The 22,310-nt window shown below is 38.7% G+C and overlaps 1 protein-coding gene across 8 annotated transcripts in view; it reads left to right on the top strand.

The window, feature by feature from the left end:
* The window catches only part of LOC135213013 (troponin T, skeletal muscle-like), a 33,623-nt gene that overhangs the window by 10,134 nt on the left and 1,179 nt on the right, over nucleotides 1-22,310 (top strand). The window contains exons 5-14 of one of the 8 annotated variants that reach the window (XM_064246799.1): nucleotides 717-873; nucleotides 1,937-2,101; nucleotides 5,409-5,447; nucleotides 5,993-6,214; nucleotides 10,037-10,107; nucleotides 12,263-12,284; nucleotides 12,601-12,681; nucleotides 13,814-13,892; nucleotides 20,099-20,313; nucleotides 22,097-22,310. The exon at nucleotides 22,097-22,310 is cut by the window's right edge and continues 1,179 nt beyond it. In XM_064246799.1, the coding sequence (XP_064102869.1) occupies nucleotides 717-873; nucleotides 1,937-2,101; nucleotides 5,409-5,447; nucleotides 5,993-6,214; nucleotides 10,037-10,107; nucleotides 12,263-12,284; nucleotides 12,601-12,681; nucleotides 13,814-13,892; nucleotides 20,099-20,310 (1,048 nt within the window). In that variant the 3' untranslated portion in view covers nucleotides 20,311-20,313; nucleotides 22,097-22,310. Of the gene's footprint in view, nucleotides 1-711; nucleotides 874-1,936; nucleotides 2,102-5,408; nucleotides 5,448-5,992; nucleotides 6,215-9,157; nucleotides 9,229-10,036; nucleotides 10,108-12,262; nucleotides 12,285-12,600; nucleotides 12,682-13,813; nucleotides 13,893-14,343; nucleotides 14,423-15,149; nucleotides 15,229-17,260; nucleotides 17,340-20,098; nucleotides 20,314-22,096 lie in introns of those variants that run through there. The other 7 variants (XM_064246792.1, XM_064246793.1, XM_064246791.1 and 4 more) reach the window with 7 other exon arrangements.

The following is a 22,310-nucleotide window of genomic DNA, read 5'->3' as shown; positions in this document are numbered from 1 at the left end:
TAGACGGAGTTTAGGCATTTCCAAATAAATTCTGTAGAAGGACACGTGTAAAACTGGTATCGTACTGGTCAATATTATACGAAGTACCATTAATTCACCGAACTGAAATTATTATATTATTATTTATTATTATTATTATTATTATTATTATTATTATTATTATTATTATTGTTAATGTTGTTGTTATTATATTTTTTGTCTAAAAGCAATAATAATAATGATGATAATAATAAAAATAATTAAAATAATAACAGTACCATTAATTCACCCGAACTGAAAAATTATTATTCCTTATGATTATTATTTTTATTATTTTATTATATTATATTATTATTATATTGTTATTATTATTAATGTTGTTGTTATTATTATTTTTTGTCTAAAAAGCAATAATGATAATAATAATAATTATTATAATAATAACAATAATAATATGTTCCATTGAAGGAGATCGCTGCTTCAGCTGCATTTATTTTTATAGAAGTTCTTTTCTATTCTTCTTATTAAGGCTTTTTCAATGTTATTTAGGCTAACCTTAAATAACATTGAAAAAGTCCTAAGGAGAAGAATAGAAAAGAACTTCTATAAAACAAATGCAGCTGTAGCAGTAATCTCCTTCAATAGAACATCCTTGAAAAAGGGTCTTCTACCTAAATAATAATATTGTTATTATAATTATTATCAATATAACCATTATCCTTATTCACCTTGCGCAGGGGAGATGAGGGGGCCAACTTCCTCAAGAATCGCCAGCAGATGAAAATGTCTGAGCTGGACGAACAGCTGGCAGAGTACATCGCTGAGTGGAGGAAGCAGAGAGCCAAGGAAGAGGATGAACTCAAGAAGCTCAAGGAGAAGCAGGCCAAGAGGAAGGTAAGGGATAGAGTGTGAGATCATATAGATTATAGGCTGGAAAGACTATATATACTGAGTATGACATACCTGGAATAGTTGGTATTCGTAGTTTCAATACGATGGACGCCTTCAGTGTTCATCCACCTCGTAGGGGACTGTAGGAGATTCACATCAACCGTGCATTTGATGTCTAGGGCAGTCCCTTACGACGCTCCTGATTGGGCTGTTGATAAGCCACTGACAGGGCTGGAAACTCTCAGTCTCTCGAGAGAGTTTACATGGGTAGGATCTATGTTCCGTCTCTCCTGAGGGATACGTCTTTCAAAAGTATCTCTCAGGAGAGGTGGAACACACATCCTGCCTCTGTGAACTCTCGAGAGAGACTGAGAGTTTCCAGCCCTGTGATTGGCTTATCAACAGCCAATCAGGAGCGTCGTAAGGGAATGGCCTAGACATCAAATGCACGGTTGATGTGAATCTACTATAGAGCTCTCAGTGCACTGTAAGCATTACTCAAGGCTCACAGCGGCGTTCCTTAGGTCCCTAGTTGCACCCCCTTTCATTCTTTTTACTTTACCTTCGTTCATATTCTCCCGCTTCCATCTTGCTGTGACCCTCTCCTAACTACTGTTTCGTGGTGCAATTACACTTTTCAAACCTTTCTACTCCCCATTTCCAGCGTTGAATGACCTCATAGGCCCCAGCGCTTGGCATGTAGCCTCAATTCTACGTTACACACTTCATACCTTTCTAATCCCAATTTCCCTTTCAGCGCTGAATGACCTCATGGGTCCCAGCGCTTGGCCTCTGGCCTCAACTCTATGTTACACTTTTCAAACCTTTCTACTCCCAATTCCCAGCGCTGAATGGCCTCGCAGGTCCCACTGCTTGGCCTTTCGCCTCCTATATTACATTCCATTCCTTTCCATTCCTTCATTATTCTTACTTTCCAAACATTTTTATTCCCAATTTCCAGTGCTGAATGGCCTCGTAGCTCCCAGCGCGTGGCCTTTGGCCTCCTATATTACATTCCATTCCTTGATTATTGTCCCTTGGTAACGATGTGTCTCTGTGACGGCAGATCCTTCGCGCCGAAGAGGAGAAGAAGCTGACCGAGAAGAAGAGAGCCGAGGAAGAGCGCAAGCTCCGTGAGGAATCCGAGAGGAAACAGAAGGAACAGGAGGAGAAGAGGAAACGCCTCGAGGAAGCCGAGAAGAAGCGCCAGTCCATGATGAAGGGCTCCAGTGTGAGTGTCTGTCTGTCTCTCTCTCTTGTCCTCCTCTGACACCGCGACCCTCGTTCCGTTCGTCGTCGTTGTCATCACCAGGATCTACTACTATAACGCTCCCCTCGACTGGTTCTCTCTCTCTCTCTCTCTCTCTCTCTCTCTCTCTCTCTGTCGTCCAGTTCTGGTCCTCCTCGTGCGAAGACCGATCCGGTGTTCAAGTCGCGAAATGCATCGTTTGACAATTCACGGACGATTCGCAGCAGAGACACTACCGAAGTGTTTTATGAGAACTGTCAGAAAAGTTTCAAAATGAATATCATCTGCACTAAACGTTATTCTTTTTGTATTATTATGTATTCTCTTTAGACTGTCACTGGGGCTCATTTGCAACCCGTAAAGCAGATGGTCCCGTTGCTGAATAACCACTGGTTCCATGCAACGTAAAAACACCATACAGACAAACAACCCAGTCACAATTGACACCATTCCTTTGCTTAATATAAAGTAGATTTTAGTTCGGATTAAATTTGGTTTAAACAAAGCTGCAAACTCCTCATACTCTAGAAAACAGCATCAAGAATTCGTGTTGATACATGATCCCTGACAGATATACAATTCATTAATGTATGTACATACACACGTTTGATCTCTCCCGTACTTATGTGACGCCCCGTTCGTTCGTATGTTTAAAGAAGAGACTTGTGACGCTTTTTGTTTTTTTCTTTTTTCGCGAATTCATTATGTGTTCATTCATGTCCTGTTGGTTTTAAGTGTTGAAGAGAGATGGTGATGATGATGATGATGACGACGACGACGAAACGTTTTTTTGTCCTAATATAGATCTTTGATTCTTTGCAATTATTCTTTTTTTTTTTTTTTGAGATGTTGAGAGCTATAGAACTTGATTTGGTTTTTTTGAACTTAGAGATAAATAGTAGATGAGAAACACACTCTGATGTGTAAGTAGAAGATGCTTTTGACGTGTTCCTTTTTATTTATTTATTTATTTGTGAAAGATTAAAGAGACAAGAGAAAGTGCGTGAATGGGGAAGAGTGTGTGTGAGAGAGATTAAATAAAAAAAAAAGTAAGCATACAAGCGAGTAGCCCTCTTTTTTCTGAAGCTGTTCCATCGAATTCTCTCGTTTTCTTTTTCAGAAGGAGGTGAGATAGACTGGAAGAAAACGGGGCACAAAAGTAGTCCCAGTAGTAGAAAGTATATTTGCACGTTCCCTTATATGTTGATCAATTGTCGACTTTTTCTAGCAGCCCTGCCTGTATTTCGCCCCCCACCCCACCCCTTTAAATAGTTCCGGTTGCCCTCCAAGGCCCTCCCTTTCTAAAAGCCACGTCCCTCAAAATCAACCGCTAATTGGGAAAGATGATGAATCTCTTGCTATGGTCATTGGGAACATATAGATTTCTTCGGCTGTCATTACTACAACCTTGGTCGTCATTTACGACTCAAAAATCTGGATTTGAATTTGTATACGTCATGTTCATTGCATCACTGTCTACCTTTGCATTCAGTTTGATTTATCCGTAATCTGTTATCAGGCCACTCCTTAATCCTCGTTTTGCACCCCAGTGTAACCAGCTGGCTTCAGGTCAGCAGCTCATCATATATCAAAACCAGTTTGAGATTCCTAATCAGGGACATTGCTGGTGTGACTATTTTGCAGTTAAATAATCAGCTCAAAGATTCTGACGTCAAAATGCGACCAAGATTTAAATATAATAATAATAATAATAATAATAATAATAATAAAAGGCTTCCCAATGGCTTATTTTCACAGTTAATTGAGTTCAGATAACCAGAGCTGCCGTTGTACAGTGTGTCGTCAACACCTTTCGTGTAAAACGATGTTTTTTCCACAGTACATGGAGACCTCTACTCAGATCAGAGATGTTTCATTCTAAACTGATTGCTATAAAATGACCACGCCTTTTTTTTTCTTTTATACTCTAGAGTCTGAATGAATTAGGCTCTTCAAAACCTTTCTCATTATCACAAGATGTCCAAAGTAATTTCACATTTGAAGCATCCATCCCACTTAAAACAAACAACATACAAACATTAGTGAGATCATGTCGTCTGTAAATACCAACGTGTCCACGTTCTTATTATTATCATGTCTTCGTCTAACCGTCAGCTCTGGTTATGGAAAGACCTCCCACATCCCCTAACAAGTTCCGGCCCCGTTCCAACACTCTTTTTGGCCAACCTCACTCACAGGCTGCTTATCTCTCTGTTTGGATTGCTCTGGTGCCCTTATTTTTTATATTTTGGTTTATTATTCTTTCATAACACGGCGTTATCTTACTTTCATTTCCCCGTTTATTTCGTTCCGTTTTCTCTTCCGTTATTATTTCTTTCACCTGGTTGCTCTGAGAATAACACGTTCTTGATATACAGTGAATTATGATCTCCCTTTTTTTCGTTTTCTATTTAATTTCATTTGACAGTAGAGTAATCAAGTTGCTTTCTCCATCATCCTAAAACACAACGAATCGTGTTCACATTTTCATAAAGAAAAATGATTTCAAAACAATCAGCACCGGAATGAATTCTTATTGATCACTAAAATAACATTCATGAGAAAAATTGAGTCTTTCAGCGGATATTTCCAGCTCCATGGGTCACTAAAGACACTTGGATTTTCAAACGTGGTTGCCTACTTACTGAGGAGCCATTTTCTGTGTGGCTCCGTTTTCTATACAGATCCATTTCCATGTGACTCCTTTGCCTGGGGTCAAAAAGGTCCCATTAAACTCTGTGGCGCCACCAATTAATGATAATCATTTGTGTGTTCTTGTAAACTTATTTCTTCTTTTTTTCTGAATTATTTTCACCTTAATGAGCGTGAGATTGTTTGACTACGTCATGGATATGCTTTTACTTCTTGGTTGTTGGGTAATTCACAAAGTGGTTATTCACTAATACATTGTGGTTATACATTGTTGTCCTCCTGTTCATTTCTTTGCCAATGTCAGACGTGTTCTTTTTTTATTGCGATAATGTTTTGTCGTATGTTTTTTTTGTAAAGTTTTTGCTTGTCATTTTATAAAATTCAAAAGAAATTTGACCAGTTTTGTAAATATCAAAGGAAATTTGATGTTTTGTAAATTTCAATGGCTATTGAGAAATTCTGACTATTTTTCATTCACCAAATGTGTGCTCTACGCCGATACATAAATTAAGAAGAAAGCAATGTTAGTTTTATCCTTTTTAAAAAGCATAAAAAGATGAAAAAGTCTTTCAGATTGAAAATCAATATTTTGTTGACCACTTTCTGTCAGACGAATAATACAGTTCCCTCTTTACAGGATGGTGCTAAGAAATTCGGCAAGACTGGTGGTGATAAGGTTAGTACGAAAATGGAGGGTTTACCGTATATATATATATATATATATATATATATATATATATCTATATATATATATATGTTATATATATATATATATATATATATATATATTATATATATATGAGTGGTAAAAATATTCTGTACATCAGAATTCATCTAATAAAAGGAACCCATAGAAATACCAAAATATAGAAAGTAAGTTCTATATTTCAGACACTGCTTACTTCCTATATTTTTTGGCGTTTTATGGGCTCCTTTTATATATATATATATATATATATATATATATATATATATATATATATATATATATTCCTCTTTCTAAATGTAGTGAATGCTAAATAATACACCTTTTCTCTAATTCCATCTGGATTTGAGATTCTGCTTCCATTCTGAAGATATATATAGCGCTCTTCCATTCACTCCAATCACGTGTGTGACGAATACTGAAGAACCTCTTTCCTCTCTCTCTCTCTCTCTCTCTCTCTCTCTCTATCTCTATCTCAATCTCTCTCTTTCTCTCTCTCCCTCCACCTCCGGCAGTTCTCCAACATCCAGGCAGCCAAGGGCGAGCTGGGCAAGACCCGCGAGCAGCTGGCTGAGGAGAAGAAGATCGCCCTGTCCATCCGCGTGAAGCCCCTCAACGTCGACGCCATCAGCGCTGGCAGCTTGCGCGACAAGGCCAACGAGATGTGGAACCTCATCATTAAGCTCGAGACTGAGAAGTACGACATGGAGGAGAGGATGAAGCGTCAGGATTACGATGTAAGTCGCGTCGGTTTCCTCAAGCACACATACACACACACACACACACACATCGTCGATGCTGAATCACTATGGCTCACAAAAGCACACGTATTTATCATACAATGTACGTCGCGTCGGTTTCTTCAAATACACACACACATCGTCGATGCTGAATCACGGTGGCTCACAAAAGCACACGTATTATTATTATTATTATTATTATTATTATTATTATTTATTATTATGCGATGTCAGTCGCTTAGATTTCTACCCACAAAAACGTGCACACATATTGGATACTGAATCAAGATTGCAGGCACAGCAAGCTCATTATTATTATTATTATTATTATTATTATTATTATTATTATTATTATTACAAGACCACCAAAGGGGCTATCAACTTGAAATTCAAGAATCTTCCAGAAAATGTGGCGTTCATTACAGAACGCAATGGAAAATACGGACAGAATAGAAAACTTACTAAAAAAGAAAAAATTGAATGAACAAATAAATAAATAATTAGATCAGAACATAAGTAAATGATTAAAATAGACGGATGATCGTGTAAGGGTAGTTTTGCATTGCATCTCCGCTTTGACTTTTTAAAAAGTCCAAATTGCAGGAAATCCCAGAGAGACTGCTTCACAGTCCAGCGGTGTAAGGACATTAAGTTAACTAGCATTAATGTACAAGTAGTTCACGATAAAGCACAACTTAAAGGAATCACATCACACTATCTGAGAAACACGTCAAAATGAGGTGCTCATTTGGGATCATTTTACATTCAAATCAAACAATCCAGCTGTGATAACTCTTGTTGAGATTGAATTTACTCTCAGACTAAACAAAAGTTGTTTGTATAGGGAATTCGTAACAATGTGAACATTTTAAGTGATACTGATATTCTATATTCAAATCAAACAATCCACTTGTGATATAACTAGTTGAAATCGAATATCCACTCTTAGACTTAACAAAAGATGATTGTAACTGGCATTCACTTGTAACAATGTGAATATTCTAAGTGATACTGATAGCAAATGAATAAAGAAACAGATAAATGAAGTCCCATCTTTATCAAACGTCGATAAAAAAATCAGATGTGCAGATATAAACCAATAACGACTAGGAATTGAAAACAATGACAATACATTTCACATTCAACACTAGCTAATCCATTTGTATTCTCTTCCAGGTGTAGATATAGTTCGTTCAAATAAGAAATTTATGAAAAATGTATGATATGAAACATTTTAGAGTAATTCTCTGATATTTTCTTTATATTTTTATGAAGCTCTTTTTGTTTATATTCTGAGTAATTCTGATTAACTGATTAAAAATGACCATGTTTTATCATATGATAATCAGAGTCCAATAAATATTCCATTTTAATTTTGGCTGAAATAATTATTAGCTTAATGTTCGTCTTATTTCAGTATGATTTTTGCTACTTATGCTTAATATTTTATACACAAAGATGTGTAAACATATTTAACATGTATGTATTATGTATTGTGTATGTATGTTATATATATGTGTATGTATACATACATAACGTGCATACTTACATTTGCATAATGCATCACCCTTACACAGACACACACACATATATATATATATATTGTAAATATTCTTGTATCATAGAACCACAAAATAATCTTGTATCATAGAACCACCAACTTCGTGAAACGTCTCCTAACAGAGAGTCAACCCCCACCCCCTTTTCCCAGATGATAACGATAATAATGAATTTAACCGTGGCTTCATCTCATTCCCCCAACCCCCCAACCAAAAAAGCCACTTAATTAATCTCCCTTCAAAATCAGCTCATTCCGTCACGCTGCCCTGCATGGCCGAACGATTGTTCTCGTCTTCTCTCATCCCCTTCCAAGTCCGAATTTTGCCCCAACTTTTAAAAAAAAATTTATTTTCTTTTCGTATTTTTTTGCTCCTCGGTGTCTATTCCGTTGCTGTCCGCATCCTTTTTGTCCAATTTGCATGCGAGAGTTTTTTCGACCAATTTTTGGAGGAGTGAAACGTCTTCTGCTTTTGGATTTTGTTTTGCCCATTTTTGGGGGGAAGACTTCCCCCTCCCCCCTCCCCCCAGCCTCTGGGAACCGATCTGTCTCATCATTGCAACGTTGATGACAATGACTGCCTCTACTTCAGTCATAAACCAAAAAACGTCAGTTGGGATCCAACAGTTTAAAAAAAAAAAAACGTGTCCTTCGGAGGACAGGGACCGACCCCCGCCCTCACATCTCTCCCCCCCTCAATCCCCCCGGGGCGAATACCCTGAAGAAGGAGCCTCTGAGATCCTTTCTTTTCCTCACGGGAGTCGCAGCAGCGCTCCTGGTGATTTCAACGCAGTCGATTGATGCTCAAGATTTTTTCCCCCCGCCACGTTTGCCCTTTGATTCCTTTAAACCCTCAGCAAGAGTCAAGATTAATATAAAAATTTCACGGAATATGTTCTTAAGGACCATCTCCCTTCTGTATTTTTTTTTTCTAAATTCTATACTGTACAGTATGTATACATGTGTGCATATACATTTCGGTGTGCTTGTATGTATATGGCTATACATACAAGGACGCGAATATCTTCCTATTGACAGGAACGTGCACACATTTATATGTATATGTATGCATACATTTTGATATAAAGAAACCATGAATGCCTTCCGGTAAATCTTCCTCGACTAATCTTTACAACGAAAATAAGAATAAAAAACAAAAAACAAAAAAAAGAAAAGAAAAGAAAAGAAGAAGACACAAAGAATAGCCTCTTCCACCCACAAAGACTGGGTGGGGATCATGGGTGAAGATTTACTGTTTTCAATCTCAACCGCTGTACTTGGTTTTCGTCGGTAACTGGTGCACTATCGCAGAAAAAAGAGCAACAGACTTGCTCTCTCCCGCGAGAGGTTTCCCGAATCTCTCAATTGACTTCTTATTGCAGTTGAAGGAGCTTAGGGAAAGGCAGAAACAACAGCTCAGGCAAAAGGCACTGAAGAAGGGCCTTGACCCAGAGTAAGTCTTTGCAAGCGCATTTCGATGCCGTCTCCTTTTCTTCTTCATCATTTCTCTTCTCTTTCCAAAACCACAAAGCAGGTGCTGCCAACACACCACACCATTCATTTGGTCGAAAACTGCAAACACACTGTAGTGGTTCTTTCCCTCTCTCCTTTCATTCCTTTTTTTTTTGTGCAAATACGACATCCATCAGCTGGAATAGGACGGCGGGTAGAAGGGCAATGAAATTGGGACTTTGTTGAGAAGCAATGTAAATAAGGATAACTAGAACTGTTAATCATGCATTTGACCAACCTATGCGACTGTCATGATCAAACAATAGATGAATGTTTTCCTCGTATTTCACCTGACACACCGCATGTCCTATGTTCACTAACCTTCGTGTCTTCAGGAGTAGCTTAGACTCTCACTAACCCCCTTGTGCAACCCCTTGTAGATTCTGACCCACGGTCCTCTTCGTTCGTTTTGTGCCAAGGCCACCTTGCTTCGATGGCAACCGTAGAGTCTTTACACGTGGAAACAACTGGAAGATGTTGTCGAATCCTGTCAAGATCTCTGGTGCTGCTTTCCTCCCAACGTGTGTCTCTTGTCACAAAACCGGCAAAAGCATGATCTTTTATTTTTGGTATTACTCTAAAATCCGACCTTATAAAAGAAATCATTTACTTTTTTTCTTAGGTGGGGACTCGAGACGAGTCTCCCGCCTTTTTTAAAAATAAACAAGCATTTAAACGAGAGAAAGAATGAAGGAGACGATGTTCTTGACCCTTTACACCTCTCTTTTTTTGTGTCATGGTTTTTGCAGCTGAAGGAGTTAAAAGAACGACAGAAGCAACAGTTGAGACAAAAGGCCCTGAAGAGGGGTCTAGACGCCGAGTAAGTTCCCCTGTTCTTACGCATCAGCAAATAATACTTTCCCTTCTTTCAGTTCATGGTTTTTCTTCACAAGGATTTATTTCGGTTTTTTTTCCTCGACTTTTATATACATATTATTATATACATCTAAAAAGCTTTTATTTTGTTTTCCACGGCCTTCTCTGCCTTGTGAATGCCCCCCCTTTGTTTTGTGTTGCTCCCTATGCATGGAGTCGGGCGTCTCGCTTTTGGCGGGCTGCGCCCCCCTCCCAGAAAATAAGTCATTTTACACTCGCTTTGGTATTCACAGGAAAACAGATATTAAGAAGAATAACAATATTCATGGCAATTAACTCTTGACAAGGAGCGCTCAAGTTAACAAACAGCCTAGAATGACTAAGCAAAAAAAAAGTACTTAACAATGACCGCTTCTCTTTTGTTTTCTTTCCTTTTGGGGATAATCACTGGCTCACAAAACTCAATCAAATGCTTCCTAATATTTTAATCTCTTCTGCAGTTTCCAGTTTGTCTCTCATTTGCTTTAAAAAAAAAGAAAGAAAGTTGATGCTGTTTGAAAATGCCACGAATATCAACCTTAATGATATAATTTTTTTTACTCGGTTTTCAGAAGATTGTGGATAGAGAAGGCGACCTTGCTATAGTAGAATCACACCACCCGTGCATCTGATGTCTATGCCTGTCCCTTACGACGCTCCTGATTGGCTGTTGACAAGCCAATCACTGGGATGGAAACTCTCAGTCTCTCTCTAGAGTTCACATAGGCAGGATGTATGTTCCGCATCTCCTGAGGGATACGTCTTTCAAAAGTATCCCTCAGGAGAGGTGGGACATACATCCTGCCTATGTGAACTCTCTCGAGAGACTGAGAGTGTCCACTTTCCAGCCCGGTGATTGACTTATCAACAGCCAATCAGGAGCGTTGTAAGGGACTGCCCTAGACATCAGATGCACGGGTGATGTGGATCTACTATAGGAGGTCTTCTGTAGGAAGTACCTTATATCTTGGGTGACGAAAACAAAGGAAAACTGTCTAGAAATCATTTTTTGGCTAAAGATTCTGGAAGGATTATGATAATGTTCATGAAGAAAAGTATGAAAATATAAAAGTATATATATATTCTAATATGCGCCTTGATTTGTTTGTTCTTCTTAGTAAGTTAAAGCAATCTTAAAAGATACTAAGAACCATAAGATTAAGTTGGATGAGACGAATATATTGCCAGCGCTCTGAAACGACGAAGAGGAAATAATGGACTTGGTTCATTAACTAATTGTCCAAAATAAAATTAATAGGGGTGAAAAACTGTTCAGCAATCCAAAATTAATACGAGTTTAATCTCTTATGATTCAAGAAGTTATTTTTCCAGAAAGTCACGTCGACACCATAGTTGCTCTTTTGGTTCTCTGTTTATCTCTTTCAACAAACAAACAAACAATCTCTTTCACGCATGCGTGGTAGCTATTCGTCACCGAGATCGTTCTCTTTTTTAATTCACCAAGAGGTATTATAGCACAGAGGACTAAGGAGGCTGCCTCAGGTAAATCTTCGGTTTTTGTGCTAAATCGTCGGCAAGGAACCGATGCCTATCCATTAGTCTAGAAAGGAATGCTCTGGGTGTTGTGGAAGGTTAGACAAAAAAAAAAAAAAAAGTATCCTAGTTAGAAATCTAGTGACCTAAAGCACTAGATCTAGAATTAGAAGCATAAACTATTTTAGATAACCATTCTCTCATTCATTTTTTTTTACATTAGACGTTTTCTTTTCAAAAGTAGCATTAGACCACGAGTAGTCGTAGATAATAATAATATCAGTCAGTTCTGAAGTCTACCATAGAGATTCTCACCATACAGGCATGACAGCATCATAAACATGGCATTTGAAGCATCATTACTTTGTAAGGGGAAGATGGGGGGGATGGGGTCATGTATGGGTCTGGGTGAGGAAGGGGGTGGGTGGGTTTTGGGGGGGGAGGGACTCTTTATCATTTCTGTTGCTGACATCATTAACAGTATCGTTGACAACTCAACTTCTGGAATAAGTGATATATGATATGTATAATGTATGGATACATGTGAATACATTTGAAATTCATAGTAATCTTGACAAGTTTATGTCGACTGCTTTCTAATCTTTATTCGTCTCTCTGGAAACCAGGGCACTCACAGGCAAACACCCAGTAAGTATTTGTGGACTATTTCTTTATAGTTTTATGTACATGTGTATAACTTTGCCTATACGCCTTTGTATGAATTTAAATATGCCGAATTGTTCGTGAAAATTTAGAACACACTTGATTCCCTTGTAGTTTCAAGTTGATTTTAAAAACCTTTCCTTCAATTTGAACGATTTGAACAGAAAGTTTGTCAAAGAAGTACAGTAGACCAGGCTTGAATTGATGCTCATAAAAGTAGCTATCGTTTCAACCATGAAATTCCCTTCATATAGTGTAACTCCCTTTGTTTACGTTGCCTTCTTCTTCTTCTTCCTTTCAGCCCAAAATCCAGACAGCCTCCAAGTTCGAGCGTCGTACTGACAGGAGAACGTACGAGGACAAAAAGAAGTTATTCGAAGGCGTAAGTAAACGAGTTCTATCTCTGCTTATTTGGTTGACTCCCATAGCTCTGCTGTCATTCTAGTGAATATATCAAGTCTCAATATTCCTCCATGCTTATACAGAAGAGAATGTTCTCTATCAGTCCTTTTCTAGACAGTAAGGTGTATCATGTATAACAGCCAGTTACTTTCAGCTTTTTACCGTTCATACGGGTTTCACCAAAATACGTAGATACTCCTCCTGTTGAATCCTTATTTTCTGAAAGCAAAGCCCTAGTGAAGTAAGACTAATTTCTAGGCGACAATGTAGTCTCAGGTACGCAATATTGATGCATTCACCATGATTAATCAATCGCCTCTAATGATTCATAATGCCATTGTTTCTAAGCGTAATCTTGTAGCTATAGTAGATTCACATCAACAGTGCATTTGATGTCTAGGCTAGTCCCTTACGACGCTCCTGATTGGCTGTTGATAAGCGCCAATGACAGAGCTGGAAACTCTCAGTCTATCGAGAGAGTTCACATGGGTAGGATTAGCTTCCATCTCTCTTGAGGGATACGTCATTTAAAAGCATCCCTCAGGAGAGGTGGAACATAAATCCTACCCATGTGAACTCTCGAGAGACTGAGAGTTTCCAGCCCTGCCATTGGCTTATCAACACCCAATCAGGAGCGTCGTAAGGGACTGGCCTAGACATTAGATGCACGGTTAATGTGAATCTACTATAGTAGTATTATTTTATCTGTAATTTAACCAAAACATTTCTGGTGTTCAGTAGAATAGCTAATTTAGCTCCTCATGGTTTTTTTACTTTTCCTTGTGGAAAGGAATGGTGCGACCTTAATGTCATTTCAGAAGCGTGGAATGTTTTTCGCTCTTGTTATTTTCACGGACTTGCTTATTTTTTGGCCAGTACATCTCTCTCAATTTTCAATGTTCCACATTTTTCCTCAAAATAACTTGAATGATAGAGAAAGTAGTTAGATTGGAAGAGAAAGGGACAATGGAAGCTTGTGGCCAAAGAGTGTAGTAGAAAGGACGAGCCCAAGTCTCCTTCTTTGTTCAGGACTGGAAGGAAGAACTTAAAATCTCGACAGGTGCGACTAATTTAGCTTGTTAGCAGGTGCGAATAATTTTGCTCGTACACAGGGTTGGGATCTTGTAATCAAGGCTGAGATGGAGAAGATCTGGAAAGAGAAGTATGAGGAGTTTATGTCAAGGACAAAGAGTGAGTAAATCCTCTGCAAAACCCGATTCACACACTCTCTCTCTCATAAGACTACTCCCCCCGTGATGCCACAAAGCTTGATATCTATTTCAACCACCGCTGGAACCCTCATTTGAGTTCTCTTCGTTCTTTTTTTTTTATTTACAATTTTTTTTTTATTTGTGAGTCTCACTTTGGCTACTTTTGTCCGGCACCCTCGAATGACGGTTCTCGTCGTTTATTTAATTTATTATTTCTTTTCATTTCGCTTTTATCTATGATTTATTTGAGCGTTTGGATGGGAGACAGACAGATGATGGAGGAGGAGTTAGCTAGAGTCCATTTTTTTAAATAATATTTCCGAGTTGTCTCGCGCTGCTGCTACGGTAAGTATATTAAACCCTGAGCCCTCCATGTCGTTCCCTCTTTGTGGCTTCTGCTCTGACCCGGTGCCCATCTGCTATACCCCCAGGGCTGGGATGTTGTTCACAAAGAGGTTCTCCAGAAAATGTGGGAGAGCAAGTACGAGGAATTTATGAACAGACACAAGAGTAAGTACGGTGGTGTGTGTGTGTGTGACGCTGTGGTGGTGACGGTGATATGGTGGTGGTGGGTGGTGGGATTGATGTGATGATGATGATGATGATGATGGTGTTGATGTTGGTGGTGGTGGTGGTGGTGATTATGGTGATCATGGTGATGATGAACAACCCCGTTTTATTTTTGGAATGAGCGTGAACAGAGGTTGCGATGTTTCCTTTTTCTCGTGTTTTTTGGGGGAATCGGGAAAGGCACAGCGGAGGGAGCGGAGGAGATCCCACGCTTGAGAAGTTCCGAAGAACACTGAAAGAACCTCTAAAATCTAAATGGGACCTTCGAGCTCTGCAGGGTGGACGTTTCAAGAGTCTCAGTTCCAACTGTGGAGAAATTCCAATAGGATCTGATGCTTGAATTCCTGAATTCCTGCGCGTGCTCGAAAGTCTGCAAAAAAAAAAAAAATCATTTTTTTTTCAATTTCCTTATTCAAATTTTGAGATAATCCTGAAATCGTATCGAAGAAGACTCTTGTCTCCAAATCTCGGAACTTCTCGCTGGCCTTCTCCTCTCTCTTTTGGGCATCCACCGTCTGGTATTTATAAAAAAAAATAATGCCCAAGGGCCCCGCCCTCGCCTCCGTGTGGGATGATGATGCCCTCCCCTAATCTACCACGAACCCCTGCCCCTGTCTCTCTCTCTCCCCCCTTTAATGTGACTCTCCAACACACTTGTCACCTCCAGGGCTGGGAAGTTGTACACAACGAGGAGATGGAGAGGTTTTGGAAGGAAAAATACGAAGAGTTTGTCAACAGAACCAAGTGTAAGTAAGAGAGAGTCCGCAGACGCGTAGAATCTGAAGCTCTTGTGCTCGAGGTAGCAGAACGAATGGCCCCCTCTGGTGTCACTTGGCCCGTAGTGCTGACTTGGTAGAAGATTGACCATGAATACACATTTACATACATACACATACATACACACACGTACCTACATAAATACTAGTCCACGGAACAGGGCAACAGGTCGTGATGAGCGAATAGACATCTAACCAGGACGACTTTTAGTTCTCGAAATAGGGTCATGATTAGCGAATAGAAATCTCAGTAGGACGATTTTTACTTCTCTCAGTAGGACGACAGGGTCATGATTAGCGAATAGACATCTAACCAGGTCGACTTTTAGTTCTCGAAACAGGATCATGGTTAGCCCATAGAAATCTAAGCCAGGACGACTTTTAGTCCTCGAAACAGGATCATGATTAGCTCAGAGAAATCTAAAGAAGGACGACTTTCCTTCAGGAAGTCTTGTAGAAGATTTTGTAGATATTTCCTCACTTCAAGTGTCCTCCATAACATCATGGGGATTTACACGATCTACGATGCAAATGAGAATATATTTTGATAGCCAAAGAACCGAAGTGAACATTTAAGCTATTTTTGGGGTAATAATCTTTAGCTAACTTTATTCTTGCCCCTTTAGAGAGTATATACGATATAATTTATTGAATAGATGATGAATTCGCAACAACATTCAAGTTCCCTGTAAATTATTATCATTATTATTCAGAAATTGAACCCTATTCATATCGAACGAGACTACAGGGGCTATTGACTTAATTTTAGCTAAATACAGAAATAAGAGATCGCGCATAGTAAACAATAGAAAAATAAAGTAAATTGATGAATAGGTAAAAATCTGTTGAAGCACGAATGGGAAAATTTTAGTCCTTGTTGATTGGAGACCGATGCCTTTGAATCCCTCGTTTTCATACATCATCAACACACGCAAATAGACAAAGAAAACACATGCACACACACACGCACGACCGCACGCACACGCAAACACCTATAGAGACTAACACCCGTTGACTTGCGCCTAGGGCTACGCGGTAGCCGAAATCTATAGGATGAGAGACGGGTCTCCTCCCGAAAGCGTAGTAGACTCTCCTCTGTTGGTTGTGTCCTTTTTATTAGAGTCGTGTCCGCAGCATCTTAGCAAAAGCCTGGCAGAATTGCAAGAGAAGATCATTTGTCATTATCTCTCACGATTCCTCCTCCTTCATAACGTATTTGAAAATTTCCCCGCCTTTTTATTTTTTTGGCGCCAAACCTTTTCGTTCCCCAAATTTCCCCAACAAGGATCATTCGAATGTTTAGATATTTACGTTTTGTTTGCAAGATCGTTTATTTTGATTTTTTCTTTAAATTTCAAATGATTTTGGGAGTCTATTGTCAATTTTATTTTTAAACAGGTGGTCAATTTAAGCTACCTAACAAGAACCATTCAGAATTGAAGGAAATTACCAGCCCATTTTTTTCTGGTTGATGACAATACTCTATTTTTCACAAGTTTATTTTTGGTTCTCCAGCTTCAACAGCCACAATTTTCGTTTTGTACTTTTATCCCAGCGAAAAGCATTAGTTAATCCAACCTCAGCAATAATGACCATCATTATTGTGACTCCTCACGAAAAGAAACAAATAAAACCTGTGTCATTCAATAACGTTAACCTCCAGTCCATTGATTCCTCCCCTATAGCAGAAAAAAAAGAATAACACATTGGAGTGACGTCATCAAGACCCAGGTTTCCAACGGCATGCAGATAAGTCATCCAATCCTCCCCTCCCATTCCATCTTCTCCCCCTCCCCCCGCCCGCCCCCTAGACACACATCAACCTCAAACCTCCCTTATATAAACCCCACCCCCTTCAGACCTCCCCCCATCCCCCACCCCTTCAACCCCCCCTTCGTTAACGCCGAAGTGGTGGGGGACAGAGAGCTAAAGAAGACGAGAGACCTGCACGAGAGTAGGCCAATACTTAAACCCGCCCTTCTTTTGTCACCCTTCTGTGCAGGGCTTAGAAAACGCCTTGGGAGAGGAGAAAGAGCGCAGATGGGGAGAACTCAAAGCTTTATTCGAGGGGCGCGTCAAGGGTAAGAGGACTTTGCAAGAAAAGGAAAATGCACATCTATCAATTAACCGCTTTAGTTGACAATCGCGGCTCTGCGACAATAATCACTCATTCAAGTTATATAATATTATTATTATTATTATATTTTGGTTCTGCATTTTCTTGCTGGTCGATATATGTATATATATTTATATACTATGCTTTTCTCGTTGATTTTGTTTCGCACTTTTGCATTACTCTTATGGTTAATTTTTTTTTCAAGTATAATTAATATCATTACTGACAATTGAAACTGAAGAAATTAGTCTTTTTCTTTCCGTTAAAAGCGAGCAGTGACTAATATCATCATTTTTTGTTTTCACTTAGCGTCCTTTCAGTTGCTTTGGCGCTGCTGTGTTTGAAAGCCACGCTGTCTCTTTCAAGTCAGTCGCTTTACCCTCATGAGCAGGAACCTTGAAAATGGCTACATTTATTTTCTTGATTGCTTCTCACTCATTACTTTATAGTGGTTCGAGTGGAAAAGGTTCAGATAAATGTGAAGAACCGATCTGTCTCAAAAGCAGATTGTCTAGACGGTACGAGTACTGTACCAGAACCGACGCCATCTTGGAACTCCTCACACAAGCTCATTAAACTGCCATCTTTCTTTCTTTATTATCGTTTTATTATTATTCGTTTTATTATCGCCAATGAATTCTTCTTTAGTTATCTTTTGTTCCCAGACCATCTTCCCTAAAATCAAAGTAAAATAATATGCATGCTTTTTTTTTATTTTTGTTTGCAATAAATAGAAAAGTTCTTAACCACCCAACACATAATCCCCTTATTTCATTGCTCTTGCTATCGCTTTCAGTAGCATGTTTTCTGCCGTATGGTTTTATTTGAATTTTACGTTGCAAGGCTTATTATATAAGCCATGTAGTGAAGTTACCCTTATGTAGTGACCCCATAAGGGCTTTTAATGTGCTTTATCTGTTTAGTTCTGGCTGAGAATGCATGGCTTCAATTTTCCACGTTTTGTTTCTGTCCTGGGTTTCGTTATTGCATATTTTAAGCGAAGCGTCTTATTGTCTTCATATCACTGCACAATTCTTTTGGAAGCTCTTTCGTTACTGCAAAACTCTTATAGGGACGACGACTATCTATCAGTCTGTCTACTATATCTGTCTCCACTTCAACTCTTTCTGCTAGAAAGGTTCACTTCCTGTATGAATAAATGAGAATCGTCTTTCTGGTCCCTGTGGACGGGAATCGCGCCAATAGACGAGGGAATAAGACAGAATGGACTATTGTGACTCATTTTGGACGTCATTGTCCCTGCTAAGCCTAGGACGGAGCAGGGAACTATGTTTTACAGTTGTATGAATGCCGTGATTATGTATATGAAGGTGAAAGTATTATATAGAAGCGCCCTTGACTCTACGGTACGAATCTGTGTGGCTGTGGCGCTGAATTGCTGTGGTTCTGTGACTAAAGCCCCTCTGGTGTCGTGATTGGACTGCGTGGATGAATTATGCTTGTACGATGAGGCTCAGCGAGTAATTCAGTTAGGATGATATGGATGACGTAATAGAGATGCCATGAGATAGATCTATCTCGGCGCTTCTCCTTGGTAAGATCGTGACGAGGTGAAATGCAAAACTGCTTGGCCGCTTGAACCAGAGCCCTCTGTCGGCTTTTAATGGAACCTTTAGTTTTTTTCCGAGCCTTCCCTTTACATGCTGTGATGATAATCTTTTATTTTCTGGCTTTTTTTTCCGACTTCCTTCTCCTATTTTGTTTCCAAAAACGCTTTCACGTTTAATCTGTGTCTAACAGGTAATGTAGAAATCTTTCCTAAGATTTGTTGTACTTTCACAGACCAAATTCAATAATAGCAGACTATTTTCTTGTGATTTATTTGATTTCAGTTCAAATCTAACATTAGATTAAAAGATATATTATTTTATTCTTAATATTTTATGTAATATAGGCTTCATTTTGAGATAGTCTTAAGTTTTTATGCTTTGCAATAACCCAGTCTCTTGATAGTCTTCGAGGGCAATATAAACTGAATAGTAATTCTTTGTTAGTATGTAAAGGAATCATTATCTGGGAAGGTTTTTAGTGTCAGAATCAGTCTTTGGTAATCTAAACATTCTGAGAAATAAGTGACTGAGTCTGTCTCATTTAATGGTAAAAAAATAACCTGGATTAAACATCATCTTTTTCTGAAAGTATCCCATTGAAGGATCTGATTAAAAGAAACTATAATTCCTATGTAAATTATTACGTTTTTAATTATTTTGATTTCAAATGCTCCTTTTCTGGGGAAAATACAATTAAAAGAACAATTTTTAGTATTCTAGTCAAGTCAAAGGATCTATTTAGAATGTCCCCCTTAAAGCTAATTTAGTCATTTAAGGACTTGCATTTATATATATATATATATATATATATATATATATATATATAGTATATATATATATATATATGTATATATATATATATATATATATATATATATATATATATATATAAGAGATTTTTCCAATAAAGTCGCTTCACATCTTAAAAATCACGAATTTGATTGCGTCACTGTGTAAAAAGTTAGGAATTTCATGACCACAAAGGACCATTGCCTTGAATTTGATGATCACAAAGAAACATTGCCTATTGTAAAGTATGTAGAGCTTTTGTAATTGCTTCTCAAGAAGCTGGGAAACCGTAGCTGCCCACCGGTACCCGCTCAGTGTCTAACTCTGATTGCTTGCCCCCTGGCGCGCCGCCGCGCCCGAGCAGCCAAGCTACCCAAGTGGTTCGGCGAGCGACCGGGTAAGAAGGCCGGCGAGCCAGAGACTCCCGAGGGCGAGGAAGTCGAGGAAGAGTTCGAGCCTCCTCCACCAGAGCCAGAGCCCGAGGAAGAAGAGGAAGAAGAAGAGGTTGAAGAAGAGGAGGAGGAAGAAGAGGAAGAGGAGGAGGAGGAGGAGGAGGAGGAAGAAGAGGAGGAGTGATGAGTAAGGGTCTACTTCTTCTTCTCGTTGTTCTTCCGTCGTCGTGGACAACACCCCGCAATTCTTCTTCCCAACTACCCTCTTTCTCTATTCTCTCTCTCTCTCTCTCTCTCTCTCGTCTCTCTCTCTCTCTCTCTGTCAGATTCTCCACATCCTTCGGTTTATCTTTGCAAGAGAAAGATGATATTATATGGTGCTTATATATGACCGGATGAATGCTAATATTAAAATAAATAAATAAACAAAGAAATAAATATGTATTGTGATATAAAAATATGAGAAATATATTTTTTGAGTTAGAGGATATCACGCGACGTAGGAAGGGAGGGAGGAAGGAAGGAAGGAAGGAAGGGCAGAAGAAGGAAATCAAGGACAAGGATTCCCCTCCTCCGTCCAGGAAGGACTCTCCCCTGTCCATCCCGCCTCCTCCTCCTCCTGACCAACCATTTTCTTTGCTCTCTATCTCTCTGTCACCACCGATAGCTTGATTCAAGACGAAAGCTGTGTATTGATGGTAGTAGAACATCCTGTGATGCTCAAAGCCTGCAGAAAATAAAGATATCCCACTCAGCTGATTCTCATTTTCAAAAATCACTTCGTCACTGACTGATTGGCTGAGAAGAGTTTACTCCTGAAAGTGAACAGTTACTCTCCTCTTGAAATTATTTATAGAAATTTGGCCTCATTTCTTTTCTATAGAATGAATTCGGGGTTATTCATCTATTGCTAAACACATGACTCGGCTTCTTTCACTTCAGTTATTCTGTTCTTAAACGTGAGAAAATTGCATGTTGTTGATTTTGAAAGACACACGAGAAAAATATTTCTGAACCAAATGCAATATTTTCTATAAGGCTGACATGATTGAGAATTTTTTTTTCTCTTCAAATGGAAATGATTTTTGAACATTCCAGCTCAGTATGAGTTCATTACTAATAATGATTCATCAATATCTGTATTCTTGTGCTGGACTTATGTGCTCTTTGTGATACACTTGCAGAAATAAACTGTTATTCAAGGGGTCGATGATAATGTTTAGATATGTTACCCAGTACCATCAGTGATTTCTTTGTTCTTTCTTTAATAGTTTTTACCTGTAAATATCTGGAAATAATTACATTGGAAACTCATTGGTAAAGAGCTTACAGACCTGCATATTCATCCACCACAATTTTAGTTTCCATGTCAATTTCTTTATGCTAGAAAAGTGGTGGAAACAGAAAGAATGTCTGTCATATTCTCAAGGATTTTTCTTGAAGAGGATAGACCCCACAAAGTCAGACTCCCATTATCAAATGATAACCATCTTATGCTTCCATCTTTAAAATAGATGTCCACGGCTTATTCGTAACTAAAGAGCTCGGCTTTTGTAGTCTAAGGGAAGTTGTAAAAAAAGATATTAAGTCCTACAGACAGCTCAGCTTTTCGATGCAGGGCGAACTTTAAATGTTTAAATTTAATGCTTTTTGAATAAATATGGTATGACATATCGTCGTTAGACTTGTTGCACATATGTATATGAGTATTTCAGCGACGTGGGTCAATCGTTTCAAAGCATAACGATGAGGTCACAACGAGAAATATCCAAGACTTAAAAAAGATATTTTTCTGCGGAATCACTGTTGTTTTCGTATCCGTGAAACCTCCAAGTCTTGGAAAGGAAAGGAAGTGTCACTCCTCTACGTCGCTGTCATCTTCTGACTCAAAAAAGATAGATTGATTTGCCTTTAATTTCGTCTCATTGTTATTTTGCTCTTCTTCCCTTTTTTTTTCGTGTGTGTTGCAGGAGAATCTCACCACGTCCTCCCCCTCACTCTTCTTCATTCATCCGGAATATCGTCGTCACATTCTCACTCTCAATGTCTTGTTTAACATCTTTATGTGAAGAGTTAAATTCTCTTTGTTGTATGGAGTCAAACGTTCGGTTTTGTTTGGACAAATTATCATTATTATTATTATTATTCTCATAGTTACTTTATCGTCTCATTAAGAGTTTTATT

The sequence above is a fragment of the Macrobrachium nipponense genome, chromosome 42, assembly GCF_015104395.2.
Source record: "Macrobrachium nipponense isolate FS-2020 chromosome 42, ASM1510439v2, whole genome shotgun sequence".
Lineage (NCBI taxonomy): Eukaryota > Metazoa > Arthropoda > Malacostraca > Decapoda > Palaemonidae > Macrobrachium > Macrobrachium nipponense.
The sequence above is the reverse complement of the archived record's forward strand: the minus strand, read 5'-3'. Positions and strand labels throughout refer to the sequence as shown.